This window comes from Melanerpes formicivorus, unplaced genomic scaffold, assembly GCF_026170545.1.
Source record: "Melanerpes formicivorus ecotype bairdi unplaced genomic scaffold, bMelFor1.0.p_v2 SCAF_14, whole genome shotgun sequence".
Lineage (NCBI taxonomy): Eukaryota > Metazoa > Chordata > Aves > Piciformes > Picidae > Melanerpes > Melanerpes formicivorus.
Window position 1 is genome coordinate 9,926,019 of NW_027142366.1, and position 18,737 is coordinate 9,944,755.

General features: G+C 42.4%; 2 protein-coding genes across 7 annotated transcripts in view; both read left to right on the forward strand.

Moving 5' to 3' along the window:
- The window catches only part of PDPK1 (3-phosphoinositide dependent protein kinase 1), a 28,164-nt gene extending 21,283 nt beyond the window's left edge, over window positions 1-6,881 (forward strand). For all 3 annotated transcript variants that reach the window (XM_068146897.1, XM_068146898.1, XM_068146899.1), the window contains exons 12-14: window positions 323-380; window positions 1,245-1,397; window positions 1,939-6,881. In XM_068146897.1, coding sequence (XP_068002998.1) covers window positions 323-380; window positions 1,245-1,397; window positions 1,939-2,046 — 319 coding nt within the window. In that variant the 3' untranslated portion in view covers window positions 2,047-6,881. The remainder of the gene's footprint in view (window positions 1-322; window positions 381-1,244; window positions 1,398-1,938) is intronic.
- A 260-nt stretch (window positions 6,882-7,141) lies between these two features.
- Window positions 7,142-18,737, forward strand: part of KCTD5 (potassium channel tetramerization domain containing 5) — a 32,912-nt gene continuing 21,316 nt past the window's right edge. For 2 of the 4 annotated variants that reach the window (XM_068146903.1, XM_068146904.1), the window contains exons 1-4: window positions 7,145-7,435; window positions 14,749-14,857; window positions 15,907-15,998; window positions 16,966-17,061. In XM_068146903.1, coding sequence (XP_068003004.1) covers window positions 7,193-7,435; window positions 14,749-14,857; window positions 15,907-15,998; window positions 16,966-17,061 — 540 coding nt within the window. In that variant the 5' untranslated portion in view covers window positions 7,145-7,192. Of the gene's footprint in view, window positions 7,436-14,748; window positions 14,858-15,906; window positions 15,999-16,965; window positions 17,062-18,737 lie in introns of all 4 variants that reach the window. The other 2 variants (XM_068146902.1, XM_068146905.1) reach the window with 2 other exon arrangements.

The window sequence follows — 18,737 nt, forward strand, 5'->3', positions numbered from 1 at the left end:
AGCTGTTTTTATTTGAATTACAGCATTCCATTATCTAACCAAAATACTTCCTGACAATGTACTTAATAGTTTTCGCTCTTGAGAGGAGTTTCTCAGTTGTGAGGTTTTTTTTCCTCAATCTGTTGTATATTAGAAAGATCTCTGTGATTTGGAATGAAGAAGAGTCCAAAACTCATCTAGTTCTTCAGAGCTCTTGGCTGGAAAAGGAGATACTAGGGAGAGACATGGAAAATTGCTTGATAGTAACGATAACGACTTTAAAAGCTGGTTTTGTGTCAGAATTACTTCCAGAGCAATAGTTAACCTTTCTTTCTTTTTCAAGGCATCAGTTTGTAGAGAATAACTTAATCCTGAAAATGGGTCCAGTGGACAAAAGAAAGGTAAGGGCTTGTCTTAATTCCATGCTTTTGCACAGTTGTAGCATGTAAAAGGGACCTGGTTTGGGAGTTCCCCATTTAACTAACTTGTAAATGTCAGATTGTGGTTGTGGGGGTTTGGTTTTTTCTTCTTTTATTAATGTAGCATCTTCATGTGAATGGATTTTCTTTAAATTCAGTGGTGTGCTTTTGAGTTTTTGGAGAAGACTAAAAGTAGATGTAGTATTGATACATTTCTAGACTAGGAAATGGGTTTTTCCTCTTCCTCCTAATCCCACTAAATGCTTTGTCTTGATGTGTATCTGCAATGTGGATCCAGCCACAAATGCCAGAAAACAAAACTCAAACCCATATTGTCCTCAGCTGTGTTTTTCTGCATCTGGCTAATGCCTGTGTCTTGAGAGAGGCAGAGGTGACACTAGAACAGCTTTAAATATTAACGTGGTACAGGTGAGCAGTGACAGTCTGTGTCATCTTCACAGGAATGTGGCTTCCCTCTCATTTGAGTTACTACCTATTGTTCCTGATTTCTCCCACAAAATCATGAGTATTGATTTCTGTGCTGGAATCTCTGACAAACAGATTTGCTTCATTCTGTACAGCTAGGTGTTCTGTGTTTTGTCAGAATGTAAATTCTGGTTTAAGGAAGCACTGTGATTTACCATGTAGCAGGAGTGCACTGCTACCCTCTTTAAAAACAAAAAGAGGAGTGAAGTTCAATAGGTAAAGCAAAAGCTGGGGGGGGAAGTCTCCCAAACTCAAATATCCTGTCCCCACACTGAGCTGTTTTCATTCAGAGACCTCAGCAGTTACTTTTTGTTTTTCCTTATGCTGTTTTTGCATTGCTGTTTCTGCTTCCCTTGTTAGGGATTGTTTGCACGCCGGCGACAGTTGCTGCTCACAGAAGGGCCCCACCTGTACTATGTGGATCCTGTCAACAAAGTTCTAAAAGGAGAGATCCCCTGGTCTTTGGAGCTGCGGCCAGAAGCCAAGAATTTTAAGACATTTTTTGTTCACACAGTAAGTGGCTTTCTTCAGTGGCTTCTTTGCAAGTTGCACAAAGGTCCACGGGCAGTTATTGTAAGCCTTTAACAAATGTTTCTGGAGAAACACTCTTTAAATACAAGTGTTGGTAGCCTTCATTAAAAACCAAACAAAAGAACCAACATGGAAAAAAGCCCAAACTCACAAAACCCCAAACCCATAGCCTCCCCCAAAAGAACAGAAAACCCCAACCTTGCCTCCCACCCCAAAACTAAACCACCAACCCCCCAGACTTACTGTTTCCTACACATACCCAAGTGTGGCTTTTGGTATTTGTGTGTAATGTAAAATAACCTCTGAGTGTATTTGGGGATTTCTCAGTTGGCTGTACCACTGTTGAGGTGCCAGCTGTACGGTTTCTCAGTGACACATGATGTCATAAGGCTGCAACTGGGTTGGACTTTTTGAGTTTAGGAAATGATTCTGAATAATTAGCATTTTTTTGTTCAGTGCAGAATGATGACTGCTGTTTGGTTGCACTGCTTGGAGTACTCACTCAAATGTTGTTCACTTGTAGCCAAACAGGACATATTACCTGATGGACCCGAGTGGCAACGCTCATAAATGGTGCAAAAAGATACAGGAAGTTTGGCGGCACAGATACCACCAGAACGCTGCTAAATAGCAAAGCTCAGCCAAAATGTCCCAGTTTCCCTACTTGCTGCTAGAACTCCGTGTGCAGCCGATCAGAGGAATCTTTTCAACCCACCTATTACCATCTCAAGGGGAAGCATATGTCTGAAATGTTCTGTTGTTTGTTGTGTTTTGTTTTGTTTTTTTTTCCCCCTCCTTTTTTTGTTATTTTGGTTTTTTTTTTCCTTTTAAAAAAAAAACTAAGAAAGGAAAAAAAGAAAAGCAAAAACCTAATGGAATTCAGGGTCGCTTTGCTTGCTCTTTGTGCTTCTGTTGAGGCTTCCACATGCATATCATTGCAGTGAAGATCTTGCTTTTGTGCACTTCAGCTCAATTTCTGCTGCAGACTAGCGGATAGAACTTGCATTACCAGCTTCACTTCAGATGAGTTAAAATCAATCCACACGCACACAAGCCGAATCATGAACCAGCCTGACACTGTATGGGGCTGGAGTTTTCTGTGACTTTCAGATTATCATTAAACTGTAATTCATCAGGGAGCTTTTATATTCCTCTCCTAAGCATCACCTCTTTGTTTGCTCTTCCTCTTCTCACAGTCCTCCAGCTTATTGGTATATGGCATTTGTAGCCAGGTCAGTTGCACCCTTGTGTAATTCCTGATATAATTCTGGTTGCAGGATTTATGTGGTACTTTAGTAACGACATGAATGAGTCGGATGTGTGTGTCTGGCAGACAGGCTCTGATGATACAGGATTTGAGAGAGTAAAATGCTGAACACAGCACTGAAAGTTTTCTAGAATGGAAATGGCTTCTGAAGGCAGTTAAGATTTTGAACATGCAATTTTGAGAAGAATCGTTTGTGTTTAATCAAGGGACAATAAACTCACTGGCATGCTTTTAACTAATGCTAACTAAAAAAATTAACTAGTTAGTATGGGGGGAAAAAAGGTTACTCTTGAAGTAGAAAATAGTTTTTCACCTTTTCAGGAGATGAGGATTAGAAGCTTTTTCCAAGGTGTGCATGTATTGTGCATTTTAGCGGGGCCAACCTATTTACCTGGGTAGAGAAGAAAGTGTGAAAGCTTTGTACAATAGATGACTTATCTCTTTTTTTTTTTTTCTTTTATTTTTGGTCTCCTGGTATAATGAGATACACAAATAATCCTATTTTTGGTCCCTGGCCAAACACTTAGCAACTCTAAAAAATTTAATCAATCAAAATACTTGATCCATAAAGTAATCTGGTTCAAAATTCTAAGGAAAAGCCTGGTAATACCAAGGGGAAAATACATGGTACTGAAGGCATATCTATGACAGGAAACTATTTCTCATATCAATCTCCTTTACCCTCTTCAAATTAAGGATTTTTTGTGGTCAAACATTTCTTGTAATGTTGCAAGGACATAACTTTCTATGTGCTAAAAACCAACTTCCCTAATGGTATTTTCAGCATGCCTGTGTTCCTGAACCTTGCAGAGAAGAACAGCCTAGGCCTGGTCCTTGTTTTGAACACAGTATAAACATCACACCTATTTACTCACTTTTTGCATATACCAACTCTATGCATTTTGAGGTCTCATACTATGATGTGTATTTCCTTCCACCAAAGAAGTGCTCCTTTGCAATGCTGGAAAAGCTCCTGGGCTAGCAGAGGCCTCTCAGGATTTCTCAGAAAACACATGAATGTTGGGTGTTTTGTGGTTGTGCAGGGTGAAGGAGATTTATTACTGATAAACTGTGCTGTATAGTTGAAGTTGATGACAGTTCAGATGTTCCATTGTCTTTAAAGGAGAGGCAGTTGCCTTTTCTTTTTAGAGGAGCTACATTGTCGTAGTCTTCTCTTATCCCACCATGTACACAGGCTTGACAAAAGTAAATCCCTGCCTTGCAGTGCCTGGTGTTTTAGAAGCCAAAGTGTCCTGTAAATGGCCAAGGTGGGAAAGACAGAACTTCATTCCCTTTTCATGGTGAGGAGTTTCATCACACACAAGGTGCACACCTTGTCATTAGAAACTGAATAGCACAGGCCACCTTCTGCCTGTGCCTGGATGCATTCTCTGTTTACCATTCTAACCAAGGTGATGTGTATTTGAAGTCTGCAGTGCTATCCATTTGCTCCCTGGCTGGCAAATTCCAGCTGCTTGTCAGATCTGCTGGATACAACTCTACCACTTCTGGGTTTAGTCCCCAGTATAGTGGTGTAGATGTATTCCCAACTTTATACAGGAGAGCTTGGCAGTGAGGGAGATTTGTAGTGCCACTGGTGTTCAGTATGACAAAACTTGGCCTCGCATAAAATGCCTGGCAAAGTTCTGCTCATAATGAATACCTTGGCTTATTAGGAGACAGAGGGATCTCTGCTGGCTTCTTCACTAGGTGGAAATCTAGGAATGCTTAAACATCTTGTCTGTAACATTGAGAATTGTAGTAATTTTGCCATAACAAAATAATTACTCTTTCACACCTTGAAAATCCTTGCTGAGTAGACTTCTGCCCTGCCCATCAAAAGCTTTAAGACAAAAATCCTAATAGCAGTAATCTATCAAGAAGGTGTCTGGAAGGCTGATGTCTGCATTCTGATGTTCCTTTATTCTTCTGGCAATGCTGTCATTAGAAAACTGTGAGCATGTCTTACAGGCCTCCCTCCCTGTAGAAGCTGATTGTTCCAAATTAGGTCTTTTTTGGAACTGGACTAGAACTTTTCTGGGAGAGGTATTTGTCCTTCTTGGACTCTAAGTGAAACACTTGGGTTTGAAAGATGGCAGAAGAACAAAGTGAGGCAAGACAGAGCAACCAGGTGGATTTAAGTATATTTCACCAATTTGTCCACTTAAATTGGCAGGTGTCGCATACTGTGAAGGGCTGGTTCCTCTTGTAAATGCTTATCCCTGATGTGGGGTAGCTTCAGATCTTTGTCCTGAAGATCACCCCTGTGGTTCATGGGAGTTCGTAGCATGAAGTGTACAAGGGAGGTTCTTCACAGTTGCAGATAAACCAGTTGATTTCTCTGTTCTTGTCCAAGAGGCCTTTCAAAGCACAAAAATGGTTGTTAGGCACTTGAAGACTCTTCAAAATCCTCACTGCAAGCCTACTGAAAACCCAGTGTGTTGATGGATTCATTCCATCTTTTGCCTTTTGAACAATTGCCAGTCATTTATGCAGAATCAGCTCAGTAATGGAATTTACTTTGATTTGGAACTGAACTTCAGGACAGTGTCTTGCATCTGTTTTCTGTGGGGTGGGTGAAATGCTAGTGCTAGGGAGGAGTTTTGAATTGCATCCTTCTATCAGGTGTCTGGCCCAGTCACAGGAAGTTTAAAACTGCTTTGAACTAGAGATGAGCTTATTGCCATTGACCTTTAAGTCCAGCTTTGAAAAGGGTTTATTTTAAGGAAGTCTTCCTTCAGGTGTGATATTGAGACATTGGGAGCAGATTGATATTACCTATTAATATCTCATTTCCTAAGCACTTAGGTGTTGAAGATCTCAAACAGGACTGCGTTCCACTTCTCTCCTCCTGATGTGCTTTAGTTGTGAAGTATCTGCTATTTATAAGCCCAGAAAAAAAACCTGTAGGTTAAACCAAAAATGTGATAATTGTAGTTGATGCTTGATGTCATGTGCTCGATACCATGACATGTTGTGCCGGGAGCTTTGAAAGGTCCTGCGGACTTCCCCCATGCACATTTAACCATGTCTTTAGAATGCTTTAGTGGAGTCAGCCCAACTCCTTCCTTTGGCCTGTGGACAAAACATCTGATTTCAACACCTTGCAGAGGAGAGAACTTGTGTATTAGTAACTGCCTAAAGATGTGGTCTGTGGATCCTGAGCATTCTTTCTACTAGCAAATTACACAAATAGGTGTGGTATTTATATCTAAATTTTTGCTGAATGCCTGTAATATTTTATGCAAATATTTTACCAATTAAATGGAAGTGCTCCTGCAAAGCTTCATGACAGAGATTGTCCAGGAGTTGATCAAGTGAGCTTACAGACAAACAATTCTCTGACCCAAACCAGCATGCTTTCAGTGAAGACTGGTAAGAGTTTCCTCCTTTTCAGAAGAACTACGAATTTTATACAGCAAACAGTTGGAGAGGTTTCTTAAGCACCCAGTAATCTGGTCTGTCTGTCAGCACAGTATTGAATGTAAGGTGACAAAGCTTCCTATGACCATGTACTAACTCGGGATGTGGCAAATGTTCTAAATGGTAGCAGAACTTAAATTACTATATCTGACAAGTGAAAAAAACAGGAACCAGGAATCATACTCAGTTTTGGTAGTTGTATGCTAGCTGTTTGCTGGTCGGTGGCAGTCAGTTACGTGTGTAATATTCTCTACCTGGTTTGTAGCTGTAACTGTGATGTACAGATAAAGAAAAAAAAAACCCCAACAAACAAAGAAATCCCCAAACCTCCTCAACAACCACCACAAAACAATCTCCCTCCCCTCCAAGAACTCGTGAAAGCAGAAGCAAATAATGCAATGATATAAGATACACACTTTTGTATTTTTATTCTTATAAGGTTATTTGCTGACTCTTGTTGGCCTCTAGTTCAGTCTGTGTTATTTAAATTCTAATATATGAGTTATTTGGATTGAATTCATGTTCGGGGCCATGGTGTTGTATGTATTGATGTACAGCCTTGAATGTGAATAATTATTGTAAACTATATTTTACACCTTTTTTCTGGCTTTATTATATAAATTTTCTATTGGTCGATGATTTAATCATATCTCATAATTTAATGACCGTTTATTCTCCTCTCGACAGATCTCTGTGCTGTAGATGTGTAGCTAGTGACTGGATGATGGATTTCACTTATGCTTGGTAGTCTGTAATAAAGGCATGTAGGGTCCTGGCCCGGCCTCCGCCTCGTCCTTCCGCGGCTGCGAGCGGGGGGGGGGGGGCTGGGCGCCACCTCCGGGCCGGCGGCGGCTGTGCGGGAGGCGTGGGTGAGGGCCGGGGCCGCGGTCGCGGCCTGCCGGGGGCTGGTTCGCGCATCGGGCACGGCCGGCCGTTCTCGGGTCGCCAAAGATCCCGGCGGACGAAGCTGCTCCAGCGCAGGCGCCGGGCGAGCAGGGGGAAGGGAGCAGTTCCGAGCGGGACGCTTCCGGTGGGAGCTACGCCCCGGGACCTGTAGCTGGGGCGGACTCTTCCGGCGGCGGTGAGGATGGCGACAGAGAACCACTGCGATTTCCCGGTTCCCCCGATCGGCGGCGTCGGCCTGGGAGGACCGGGCGGGCCCTGCCGCCGGTGCAGCTCAGCGCCGCCGCCCGGCGCGGTGCCCGGCAAATGGGTGCGGTTGAACGTGGGGGGCACCTGCTTCCTGACCACTCGGCAGACGCTCTGCAGGGACCCCAAGTCCTTCCTCTTCCGCCTGTGCCAGGCCGACCCCGACCTGGACTCCGACAAGGTGAGCGCGGTCCCGCCGCGCCACTCCCCTCCCCCTGCCGGCCCACGGCGAGGGCGCGTTGCGGCGGGCGCCTCGGTCCCGCGTGGGAGACGGCGCTGCCGGGGCTCGGTGCGCGGCGTGGCCTTCCCGTGGGGCGGGCCGCGGCGTGCCCACGGGCGGTGTGGCAGGGCAGAGAGGGAGCGCGGAGCTGCCCTGCGCGGCTGGCCAGGCGGCAGTGCGGGCTCCGCCGCGATCGGGGCGGTTTCCAGAGGGTCGTGCGCTGCAGGGGAGTTCAGCCGGGGCGGGGTGGGGGCAGGTTGGGCTGAGTCGGTGCGAAGCGGCTGGGTTGCTGAAAAACACAACTGCTTCTCAAACCAGCAGAGAGCACGGGATCGTTCTTAATGCTTGCTTAAATTTTTCTGTTGTCTGGCCGGGGTTAGTTTTAAAGCTCTAATGGAGTGTCTGCCAGCACCGTTTTGGTGTTAATTCTGCACTGTCATCACCCTCTTGTTCACTCTCATGAACCAGACCAAACTGCTTTTGACAATAACCTCTCTCTTAGCCATAGCTTTCTGGGTTTCAGCACTGCTTTGAGTAAAATGCTGCTCATTCTGCATGGATTGCAAATGGATACTGAATATTTGCATATTCATCATGACTCATTTTTAGTAGGGAAAACAGTGTTATTGATTAAGATTTTGTTTATGGAGTGGTGTGTAGCAATCAATATAAAGTATTGGTATGTAGTGCTGACTCTGAAAGTTATTTTGGACCATAATGGACAAAAGAAACCAAAAACTTCCAATACAGCACATGTAGGGGAAACAAGGGAACAGTTTATAACCCTTGACTATATAACCAACAGGTTGAAAATAAAGGGCTGATTTTTATACAAAAGTGTTCATTTGGGGTTTTTTTTTTCAGTGAGAAGAGTAGCCAATGCCTTCATTTTCTCACACATAACTGTCAGAAAGGATGTTTAAACATTTAAGAAGATGGGGAACAGAACCTGAATACTTGTTTCAGAGTTAGAGAAGAAATACCTTAAAGTGTGGTGGCTTTTTTTTTTTGTGGAGGGGATTAGTTTAAACTGACCTATTAAAATAAGATTTGAAATGTAGATACCTTGCTGATAGGTGAGAAACTGCCTCTGCTTGGGATGGAGTTGGAAAGCTCTCTTCTAAGGTTTCTTGAATAAAAGATAAGGCACACTTAATAATTAAGACAGCTGTTTCAGGTGTTCCACTGCCAAAAGGTGCTTATTTGCTCGCTCTTAATACCACCAGCAAGAGAGAAGGCATGTTTTAAAAAGTTCTAATTAAGGCATTTGGCTGCCTTGCTAAAAGCAAGCATCTTTCACAAGCACAGTGACTGTGCTGCTATCTTGCAACAATGTAAGAGGCTACTAATCTAAACATGCTTTTTTCCCCCCTGTGCTCTCATTTTGTTGTAGCAGTAAATCATAAATTTATCTTCAGGTTATGTAGGTATTGGGTAGGATGTGGAGAGACTTGACTCTCTGTGAGATTTCTGGATGTAGGTAACTGTAGTAGTTCACAGCATATACAACAAGTTAAAGGTAGCTGCAGTCAGAGCTATTTGAGCTGCTTAGGTATCACTGTCATCCTTTTTTTGCCAGCATAGAAGCCTAATGGAAACCACTTTAACAAGATACAAACACACTGCATCATTCTGTCCTTGTGAGCAGCTTTTTTAACAGAATTGTAGCTGGTGTAGCTTGGTAATGTGAGGAAAGGAGTAGGTGTAGAGACAGCTACAGATTGTTGGGTGAAAGCTGGATTTAAAGAAGATCCTGTTATTCATAGTCTAGACTTTCAAATCTGGATTCCTTCAATTTGATGTACAAAAAGTAAAGCCTTTTTTTGTTAAATACCAACTGTGGTCTTTGCAGTGCCATAGTTGTCAGAAGTTTATGTCCTGTTGTCTTGACCATCTTTAGCCACTGATTTCCACTTCAACCATTCAGAGCCTGGTTTCTGCAGTTACCTGTTATCTTGGATTCTGCAGAAGTGCCCCCACTTCTTAGATTACCCATCATAGTGCATTAATTACAGTACTTAGGATTGCTTCAACACATAGAACCTTTCTTTCAAGGATTTGATTGAGAATCTTCAGATTCTTCATCTCCTGTAAAGACCAAAACATAATCCAAGCCTTTTTGGAGTCCCATTATGAGCTGTAACCTGATACTAAGCTGACATGGCTTTCTTAATCATACATTAAAGATTGTGCTAGATAGCAGTCATTGTAGACAGTTTTGTGCAGCTAATAGATAAAGCTTGGAGCATTAGAACTGGTCTTTGACCTAGAATTACCTGGATTTGATTCCTAAAAATTATGTAGGTTTGAAGCACTTGGCTTCAAACTTTGAAGTGATACAGAGAATGTGTATTTGAGCTCATATGTAGGCTGATGGCTGTTACACCCATCTCAGCCATAATTATCCCTACCTCTAGATGAGGATGTGGGTGACATGGAATGAGGAGAGTCCTGCTGGATGTGCCAGCAGATGAGGTTACCAGAATTGATACCTACAGCCCTCTGTCTGAAAGAGCCATGAAAATTCTAGCCTTAACAAACCATGAACTTTGTCTGGGATGCACTTCAATATCTCACGTTGGGAAGTTTTAGATGTGTTTTCAACAGACTAATACTGAATTGTGCTCATAATAGAAAACATCCTCATAGTTTCTAGGGACCTTTCACATTCTTCTGCTCATGCTCCATCTGATCAGGGTGCAGCTCAGCAAAAATTCAGGTGGAGGTGTATGTTTTACGATGTCAGTGAGTTAAACCAGCTTGTATGTCTCAACTATCAGAAAGGAGGGGGATAGGCTGAACATCTAGCAGCATAATTAAGTAGAAGACTCAAGTAATTGAATCAGCTTGTACCAGTAGATGTATGTCTTTGAAGGAAGAAGTTTAGTTCCCATTCTTTGCAAGACTGCCAAATCTGAATCTGTAGAAACTGAAGCCGTAAGAAATGCTTATCTCAGATGAAAAAAACCTACAAGCAAGACTAAAAATGAATAGCAGAGCTGTTTCTGCCTACACTCACCTGCTGAGGCTCAAGAAAAGCAACCCCTTGTAAGAAGTTCTTGAAAGTGTTTAACTGCACAAGTTTATTAGAAGTGAGAGTAAGAACCTGAAATAGTTCAGAGGTTGTACTTCACAAATGTCAGTTGCATACACAGCAGCTTTCCTTGACTGCAATTCTACAGTAACATAATTTTTTCTTCCTGTTAAAAAGAATGAAAGGCTTCAGGAAAGGCAGCATGCTTGCTTCCACCTGATTTCCAGGTGCTGATGTTGCATGAGGCCACGCAGTCTGTCTTAGCATCAGAGTTGTTCCCAGCTGCAGCAAAGGGAAGATCGCCCTTGGCGCAGCCAGTGGCAAAACCAGTCGAATGGAATGAGATCGTGGGGCTGACTCTCTGAATTTAGTGTGTTTGGCAGTGTTGTACCCATCTTTGTATTTAAGTTTCTTCTTTGTATTTAAGCCTATTTTATGTTTTACTGCCAGGTATTTCCTGCTTTCAGCACCTTCTCCATTTTATCTCTATACCAGGTTTTCTTTTATAAACTGTTCTATCATTCTTTAAACTTCCCTCTGAGATTGTTGGCCTTTCTTGATAAGGTTTTTGGCAACAGTTTCCATGCTTGAATTTTTAGATGTCTTACTGAAGTTAAGCATGGTTGTACTGAGTCAGAATCTGTGAAGGAAGCAAGAACTGAATGTTTCAGAAAAATCAGGATCTTCCTGATAGCACATCCTTACCTATCAGTGCTGAGAAGTACCTTAATTATAGTCATTATTGTAAGATACAACTGAGGTAAAGTTTATTGAGATTTCTGACTGGTTAAGTGAGTTGTGCTGTCAGTGTGGTTTTGATCAGTACTGGCAGTCTGTTGATGCTCAAAAGTTTTTGGGTCACACATGGTTTGAGAAAAATGTGTGCTGAGCACCTGGCTCAAGAGTTAAAAAATGCAGGGGCTTAGGGCCTAGGGGAGACAATTACTTCTAAATCCAGATTTAGTGACCAATATCTGTGCATATTGCTGCCTTCAGCAGAACTGCCACTTGTTCAGCTCATGTAAATGGTGTCAGGTGCTCAGATGGTCGTGTTGGAGCACACACCTTTGGGCCAAGAGCTTGGCAGTGTGGATTCTGAGCGTGTCCATTCTGGAAGAGTGTTTGATGAGAAATTTTTGGAGTAGTTTTGACTACAGTTAATAAAATTAACTGGAAATAAATTTCTGACATTTGAACTAGTGCAGTGCTTGAAGAGAGCCTTAAGTGGGATTAGAAAGGTAGATGCATTTGGTCCTACCTTTTCAGTCTTACTGGAGTCTTGTACCTGACTCTCCAAAATTCAAGAACTTGGAGATTCTTCCACTTGGTGTGGGAGGGTGGTAATAAAAGCAGCCTTTGCTGCATCTCAGTAACCTTATCTTTCAAATGGTGAAGGGGAGCAGGTGTGGAAAAGGACTTAGAGACAAGGGAGATGAAACTCTTGGAAGAGGGAAGAAAGTAATGCAAAACAAGAGCTGGGTCAGGATACAAATGCCTGTGGAATTCATCACGCTCTCATGCTGGATATGCAAAGGCAACTGGAGCATTTGATTGGAGTGTCCTTACAAAGAGTGGCAGAGTTTGTATGGAACACCTCAGGGGTCCAAATGTGGGGTTATGTGACTGCTGAATAGAGAGGAAACTTGAGTTTCATCAGCTGTGCTGGTAAACGTTAATACCTGTTTGTATGAAACATATCTACAGCAGAGAGAACTGAGAGCTTGTTAGAATATAGACTTCTCTGGCATTTGTGGTGTTCACCTGAGACTTGGGAAGTGGCCAGAATACCCACACAAGTTGTGTGTGTGGGTGAAGATTCAAGCTTGCTCAAAGCTGGTAGAAAGTTAATTAACTAGTTGGCAGAGGAAGTAGCGTAGTTGAAACAACACAGTCTATTAATAGTCAAGCTAGCCAGCCTGAAGCTACTTCAGTTATATCTGTGCAAACTGCAGCTACACCATGGAACTCTCTAAATCTCATCTGAAGTGCAATTTATTATTCTTGGCTTGCAACAAAGCAAAAATGTTTCTTTTAGAAAATACTCAAAACCCTAATTACAGGTGAGGACACAATGTGCTTGCATGTCCGTGTGGATGGAGCCAATCCTGACAATACCCTGACTGTGGAAAGACTTGTGGCCTGTATTTGGAGAGTCCTAGCTGGAGCTGGTGACTGCTTTAGTGGTTTTATCGTTGAATAAATATTCTTAAAGATCTAGTGTAATCTGCTTTTCTTAGTGATTCAGCATGCAGTGCTTAGTGAACACTGAAGGGCAATCGGGCAGCTGAAGGCATTCTCTGTAGGAAGATGCCTGGGAAGTGCCTCTTTTGCCTGTGCATTCTTTGCCTGTTGTGACTGAATGATTAACATTTTCAGTCTTGACCTTCTGACACTGGTCTGTAGCAAACCTGAGCTGTAAAGTCAAAGTCCAAGACACTTCTGTTTGGAAGAAGGTGTGAAATTAATGTTTTCCATACCTGTGGTCTGGGTGAGCAAGTGGCCAGTTACTCTGAATTATTCAGGCTATTCAGAATTTTGCATGGAATTAGTGTATTGAAGTGAATCTTAGTGGCAGGATTTGGATCACTTGATGTTGAAAATGAGGCAGAGTTCTTTAACTGTTGGTTTTGCACTAATGTAAAAAAGGGGGAGGGGGGGAAGCTACTATCACACCATAACTTGTAAGACTTTTGTGTTTCTTTTTATTTCTTCTGTTCTGTTATGTTTTTAAGACACATTGCTGCCTGAGTGGCTTCTTCTAATCCCACAGTGTGCCTTGACTGTGTGAGCATTTAGCTTGTAATTATAGAAAGATGCTTAGTTCCGGCTGTGGTCTTTCAACATTCTACCAGCCCTGCTCAGACAAGTACACTCCTTCAGAAACTAAATCCGTCTATCTGGAAGCACACCCACTGTCCTACTTCCAGTGTAATGTTCTGTGAACTTTACATACTGCTAAGAGAGTTTTCAGGTGTCAGAGTTCAGTGATCAATCCTTTATGTGTGGCTGTCAGTGTCCAGATGCAGAGCATTGGGGCAGTGGAATTGTTTTCACTTTGGAACAGCAGGTATTGCTGTCACACGTAGTTTTGAGGGAGAACGATTCAAATGTATCTAGAATTTTTGGCAGTGATTTTTTTTTCAGGCTCCCCTGTAAACTACTAGATTAAAAAGGTATTTAGGGTGCTGCCAAGTCTCTTCAGTATGTGTCTATAGATATGTATTGCAGAAAAACTGTAGGTGCTAAAGGGTTAATGTGAATCCACCTGATAGCAGAAAGGAGCAGTGGGTCTCTTGGACATCTCTCTTGCCCACCTTCCTTAGACCTCTGGCCAGCCAGAGGATGTCAGTGCTGCCCTGATTGCAGCTGTTCATACATGGACTCTGCAGTATTTAGCAAATGCTGGGTTTGCTCTTTATCTCTGTCAAGAACATCAGCTCTGCTGGTGGATCTCTTGAACTGTGCTTTGCATTCCTTGGAGGCTGTGCTCTCTTCAGTAAGCTGAGCATCAGTTAGGTTGGCCTGTCCCTTCTGTGTCCATTTGGGGCAGGTAGGAAGGACATCTTCAGCATACTTCAGTTTGTTCAGAACATGCATCTCGAGCCCTTGCTTGGCACACAGCTATTCTCAGGTCACTGCCAGTATTGGTGCACATCACCTAAGACAAACCCAAAGGGTTTACAACAGAGGGGTGAGCTTAAAGAGAAGGTATCTTCGATTGCCTTTGGTTTTAAAAGGAAAGAAAGATTTGAGGATTGAACACCACTGGAATGTATCCTTTGTTCAGATTCCTCTGGTTTAAGGTGTGATCTTCAACCTTAATTTTCAGTGTTCCCATTTTCTTCTTACATCTTTCAAACTAACCTTGTTGATAATCTTTCAGTAAGGGGCCAAGGGGAGTTGATCAGCTCAGAGAAGTTATGTATTACACAGCTGAGTGATCAGTCTGATACCATTACAGCCGTGCTGCTGGCTTCCTTTGAGTGTCTTTAATAAACTCGGCTTCAAGGGGTGTGGCTGTGCCTAGTATCTGCTTGCTGTTCAGATGCCAAGCTGAGTACTAGCTTGAAGTTACTGCTTGGGTGTTCAAATCATTGTGTTTTTTTGGGCTTCTTTGTTTGGGTTTTTGGGGGTGTTCTGGGGTTGTGGGTTTCTTTTTTGTTGTTGTTGTTGGCGCTTTTGCTTTTCTTTTCTCTTTTTGTTCTGTTTTGTTTTGGTTTTGTTTCTGTTTCTAATCTAGGATGAAACAGGTGCCTATTTAATAGACAGAGACCCGACCTACTTTGGGCCAGTGTTGAACTATCTCAGACATGGGAAACTGGTTATTAACAAGGACCTAGCTGAGGAAGGTAAGACATTACTCAGTCTCTTTCTTTCTTGTCACTTACTCATTATTTTCACTGCTCTTGAGTCAGGAAAAGAAATTTGTAAGTAGATGGTAAATCTTAATCACTGTAGTACTTTGACGTGTTTCAAGCAAAGTTGGTCAGTTTTGTGCATTTCTAGTGTATGCTGTTATTGGAATCTCACAGCCCCCCTCCTTAGTCTAAAATACAGTAGGTTTTTTCAAACATGAGGGAAGATGCCTTTTAGCATATAATCTACTGTGAAATGTTTGGGTTTAGTTCTCTTCAAGCAAAAGAATACTAGCTGTCAAGGAAGCTTTAGAAGATGCAGTTTGAGTGAAGTTCTGGGATGTTCAGATGTGTGGAATATAATCTAGAAGAGTGAATTCTGCCCCCAGCTTCTCCCTCCCTGTTGCAAATTCATACAGTTTTACTCTAATGGAGGATTGGTTTAAACCATGTAGCACTGGTACTGCATTGATAAGGTATTGAAGAGGTCAGTGAAAGAGGAATGCAACGTGAAATAAATGTCTACATGCACTGTCAATCACAGGGTGAGTGTGGGGAACAGCTGTGTCCTGACGTGCCTGAGCGCAGTCTGGACCATGTGTCTTGAAGCCTTTGTTTCAGAGTCTGAGAGCTCAAATGTCAGGAAGAAAAGTTTTCTGCACAGTAGCAGGTGCAGAACTTTTCAGAACTATATGAATTTCTTTCATATACCACCTTGAGACAGGGTCTGAGCCATGATGGTCTAGCAGTCTCCTGTGGAATGGTGTTCTTGCTCTTTTTCGTGTGTTTCCTGCCTCTTGCTCTGTATGTGAAATGCCATTAGTTTTCTCTGGGGCTTTTTAGGATAGTTTGTCAGAATGAGATAGACTTTGACCTGCATGTGCCTGGAGGAAGCCAGAAGCATTAGTTGGGTAAATTAACTTTTCCTATAGCAAAAGAAATAATTTTCTAGCTGTAGATAAGATAATCTTAGGGACTGATTGGTGGTTTTGTCCTTGAGTCTTTGGTTTATGCTGTTTCTCCAACAAATGTTTTCATACTAGGTGTACTGGAAGAGGCTGAATTCTACAATATCACATCACTAATAAAACTGGTAAAGGACAAAATAAGAGAAAGAGACAGCAAAATCTCCCAGGTGAGTGTAATTTTGTTTATTTGTTTTATGGCAAGTAGTAGGTGGGTTCCTTTTTCTTTAACTGATTGTTTCCCCAGTAAGATACTTAAGGGCTTCCTCCATCACTGGTTGAACTAAGAAGGACACAGAGCTGTTGGAGCGAATCCAGAGGAAGCCACAAAGATGGTGCAAGGGCTGGAACACCTCTGCAGTGAGGATAGGCTGAGGGAGCTGGGGTTGTTTAGCCTGAAGAAGAGGACAGTCCAGGGAAACTTTAACGCTGCCTTCCATTACCTGAAGAGATCCTACAGGAAGGCTGTAGAGGGACTTTACATGAGGGTGTCTAGAGGCAGGACAAGAGAGAATGGCTTGAAGCTGAGGGAGAGCAGGGTTAGACTGGATCTTAGGAAGAAGTTCTTCAGTAGGAGGGTGGTGAAACTCTGGAATAGGCTGCCCAGGGAGGTTGTGGCTGCCTCCTCCCCGGGAGTATTCAAGGACTGGCTGGATGAGGCCTTGAGCAGCCAGGTCTTGTTGAGAGGTGTCCCTGCCCACGGTGGGCAGTTTGGAGTGGGTAATCTCTGAGGCCCCTTCCACAATGAGACATTCTGGGATTATGTGCTTCTATGATTTATTGCTCTGGTTGGGAAACTTTGTCAGGGAAATAAAGACAGTGCTTAATATGGTCAGACATTCCTTAGAGCTTGGCAGGCCTCTGCAGAACCTCAGTCTGATTTTGAATTATGTTGTTTGCTTCCACATGGCACGGTAGGTAAGAATTATCTTGTTACAACTGTTAAGCAGCTCTTCTAGGTTCTGAAGGTGAAGCATTGAGTCTTTTCCAAAGTGGTTCTGACTGAAGGAGATTTCTTTTAAATAAGGCCAAAAAAAGAAGAAGGCAAGTTGTTCAAGGTGGTGTTGCTTACCATTTCTGAAGAAGGCAAACAGTGAATTCCATGGTGCATTGAGCATCTTCTCTTTCTTCCTGAAGGTGCCAGTCAAACATGTGTACAGGGTGTTGCAGTGCCAGGAAGAGGAACTCACTCAAATGGTTTCCACAATGTCTGATGGCTGGAAATTTGAGCAGGTAAAAAAAACCCACATGGGATATCCTTACAGAGCCTTCTAGAAATGCAGTTGTGTGAGAGAGGAATATAAAGTCCATTCTGTGTACATATTTTTAAATTCAGTACTTTTGAGAAACCAGAGAGGTGAAGATGCACAGTTAAGTTAAAATTTGATACTTGTATCCTTGTTTATTAAAGAATGAAACCCCCATAGCTTTCCAGGAGGGAAATCATGCTGACCCTCTGCAAAAATGTCCACATCATGTTTGAAATGTTCTTCATTTAAAGGATGAATAAACCAACATTAACTAATATAAGCTTGTATAAATGGTGTGGCAAATATACAAACTTCTGGGTGAAAGAGATGAGCTTGGGAGAGAAATGTTTTCAGGTCAACATAAAGGTGCTGATACAAAGGACTGATACACTTAGGAGGGTGAATGTAACCAGCATGGATGTGAAGCTGGATAGGTGTGAACTACACAGATCTTTCTGTTCTTTGTACTGCATACAAATAGCTTTGTGTCTACATTCAAGAATCCAATGTAAAGTTGCAAGATCTTTCTGTTATCTCTGCTAATCTCTGTAAATAAGAAACTGACTACTTGGCCTCTTCATCCTTCACATTCCTACTTGCCAGAGTATTCAAACTGCACTGGAGCAATGACTTATTAATTCTGGAGTGAGGCACAAGTGCTTAGCTGCCAGCACTGTTCTCAGTGTCTGATGCCAGCTGTAGGAGAGACTGGGATACACACAAGCCTCTCACCCTCTGCACTCTCGGTCTAATAGCACAACAAAGCAACACTTTTGAAAAGTGAGGCACACGGAGGTAAAAGAGGAACATTTTGCTTATACTTGATGCAATGCTTAAGGTGCTGGTGACACGGAGACAGCCATGATAAGATGAACTAAACCAGCACAGAGAAAGCTTCCCATGCTTCATTCTGTGGTGCAAGTATTACCAGGTCTGTTTGGCATGCCAGCAGCTGCATGCTGTTTTAAGTCCCTGACAGAAGCTCCCTCTTAATGCACAGCAGTGTTGATTGACCAGTGCATTGACAAAGTTTCTTTGACATAACTGTCACGAGAAACCAGCTTTCATTCCAAGGGGAAGTTCTTTAGTTTTTAACAGATTAAATGCCACTGGCTTTTACCTGTCCTAGTGCCTTGTGTTCCTTGGGGATATTGTATTTGGGAGTGACGGTGCTTTGACAGTGCAGTTGCTGAGAGAATATTATCATCTCTTTTAGAACTGGAAAATTCCAGGGATTATTATTTTTTTTTAACATTATGTCCTTGTTTCATCCAGCTTTCTCCTTCCTTCCTCCCTCCCCCATGTTGCTTTCTCTTGGACACACAATATGAAGTAGATAAAACACAACAGCTCTATGGTTTCGTAATATTCAGCTTCTCATTACCTCAGACTACACCATTCTCTCTTTTGGTTGTATTGCAGACCTGCTTTTAGCAGACATTACTCACTTGAAAGGTGATTGGAATATACTGTATAATGTGAACAGTTTGATTGTTAAGATTTGAGATCACTGTGGCATTTCTGTAACGTTTTATCTTTTCTAGACTTACGTTGCTCAGCAGCACGCTTCCTTCAGAAGCAGTCTTTGGAGTGGCACCTAACACACTTTGTATACATTTTTTTCTTGTAAAATACAATTTGGTGTGGTGATTAAGTGGG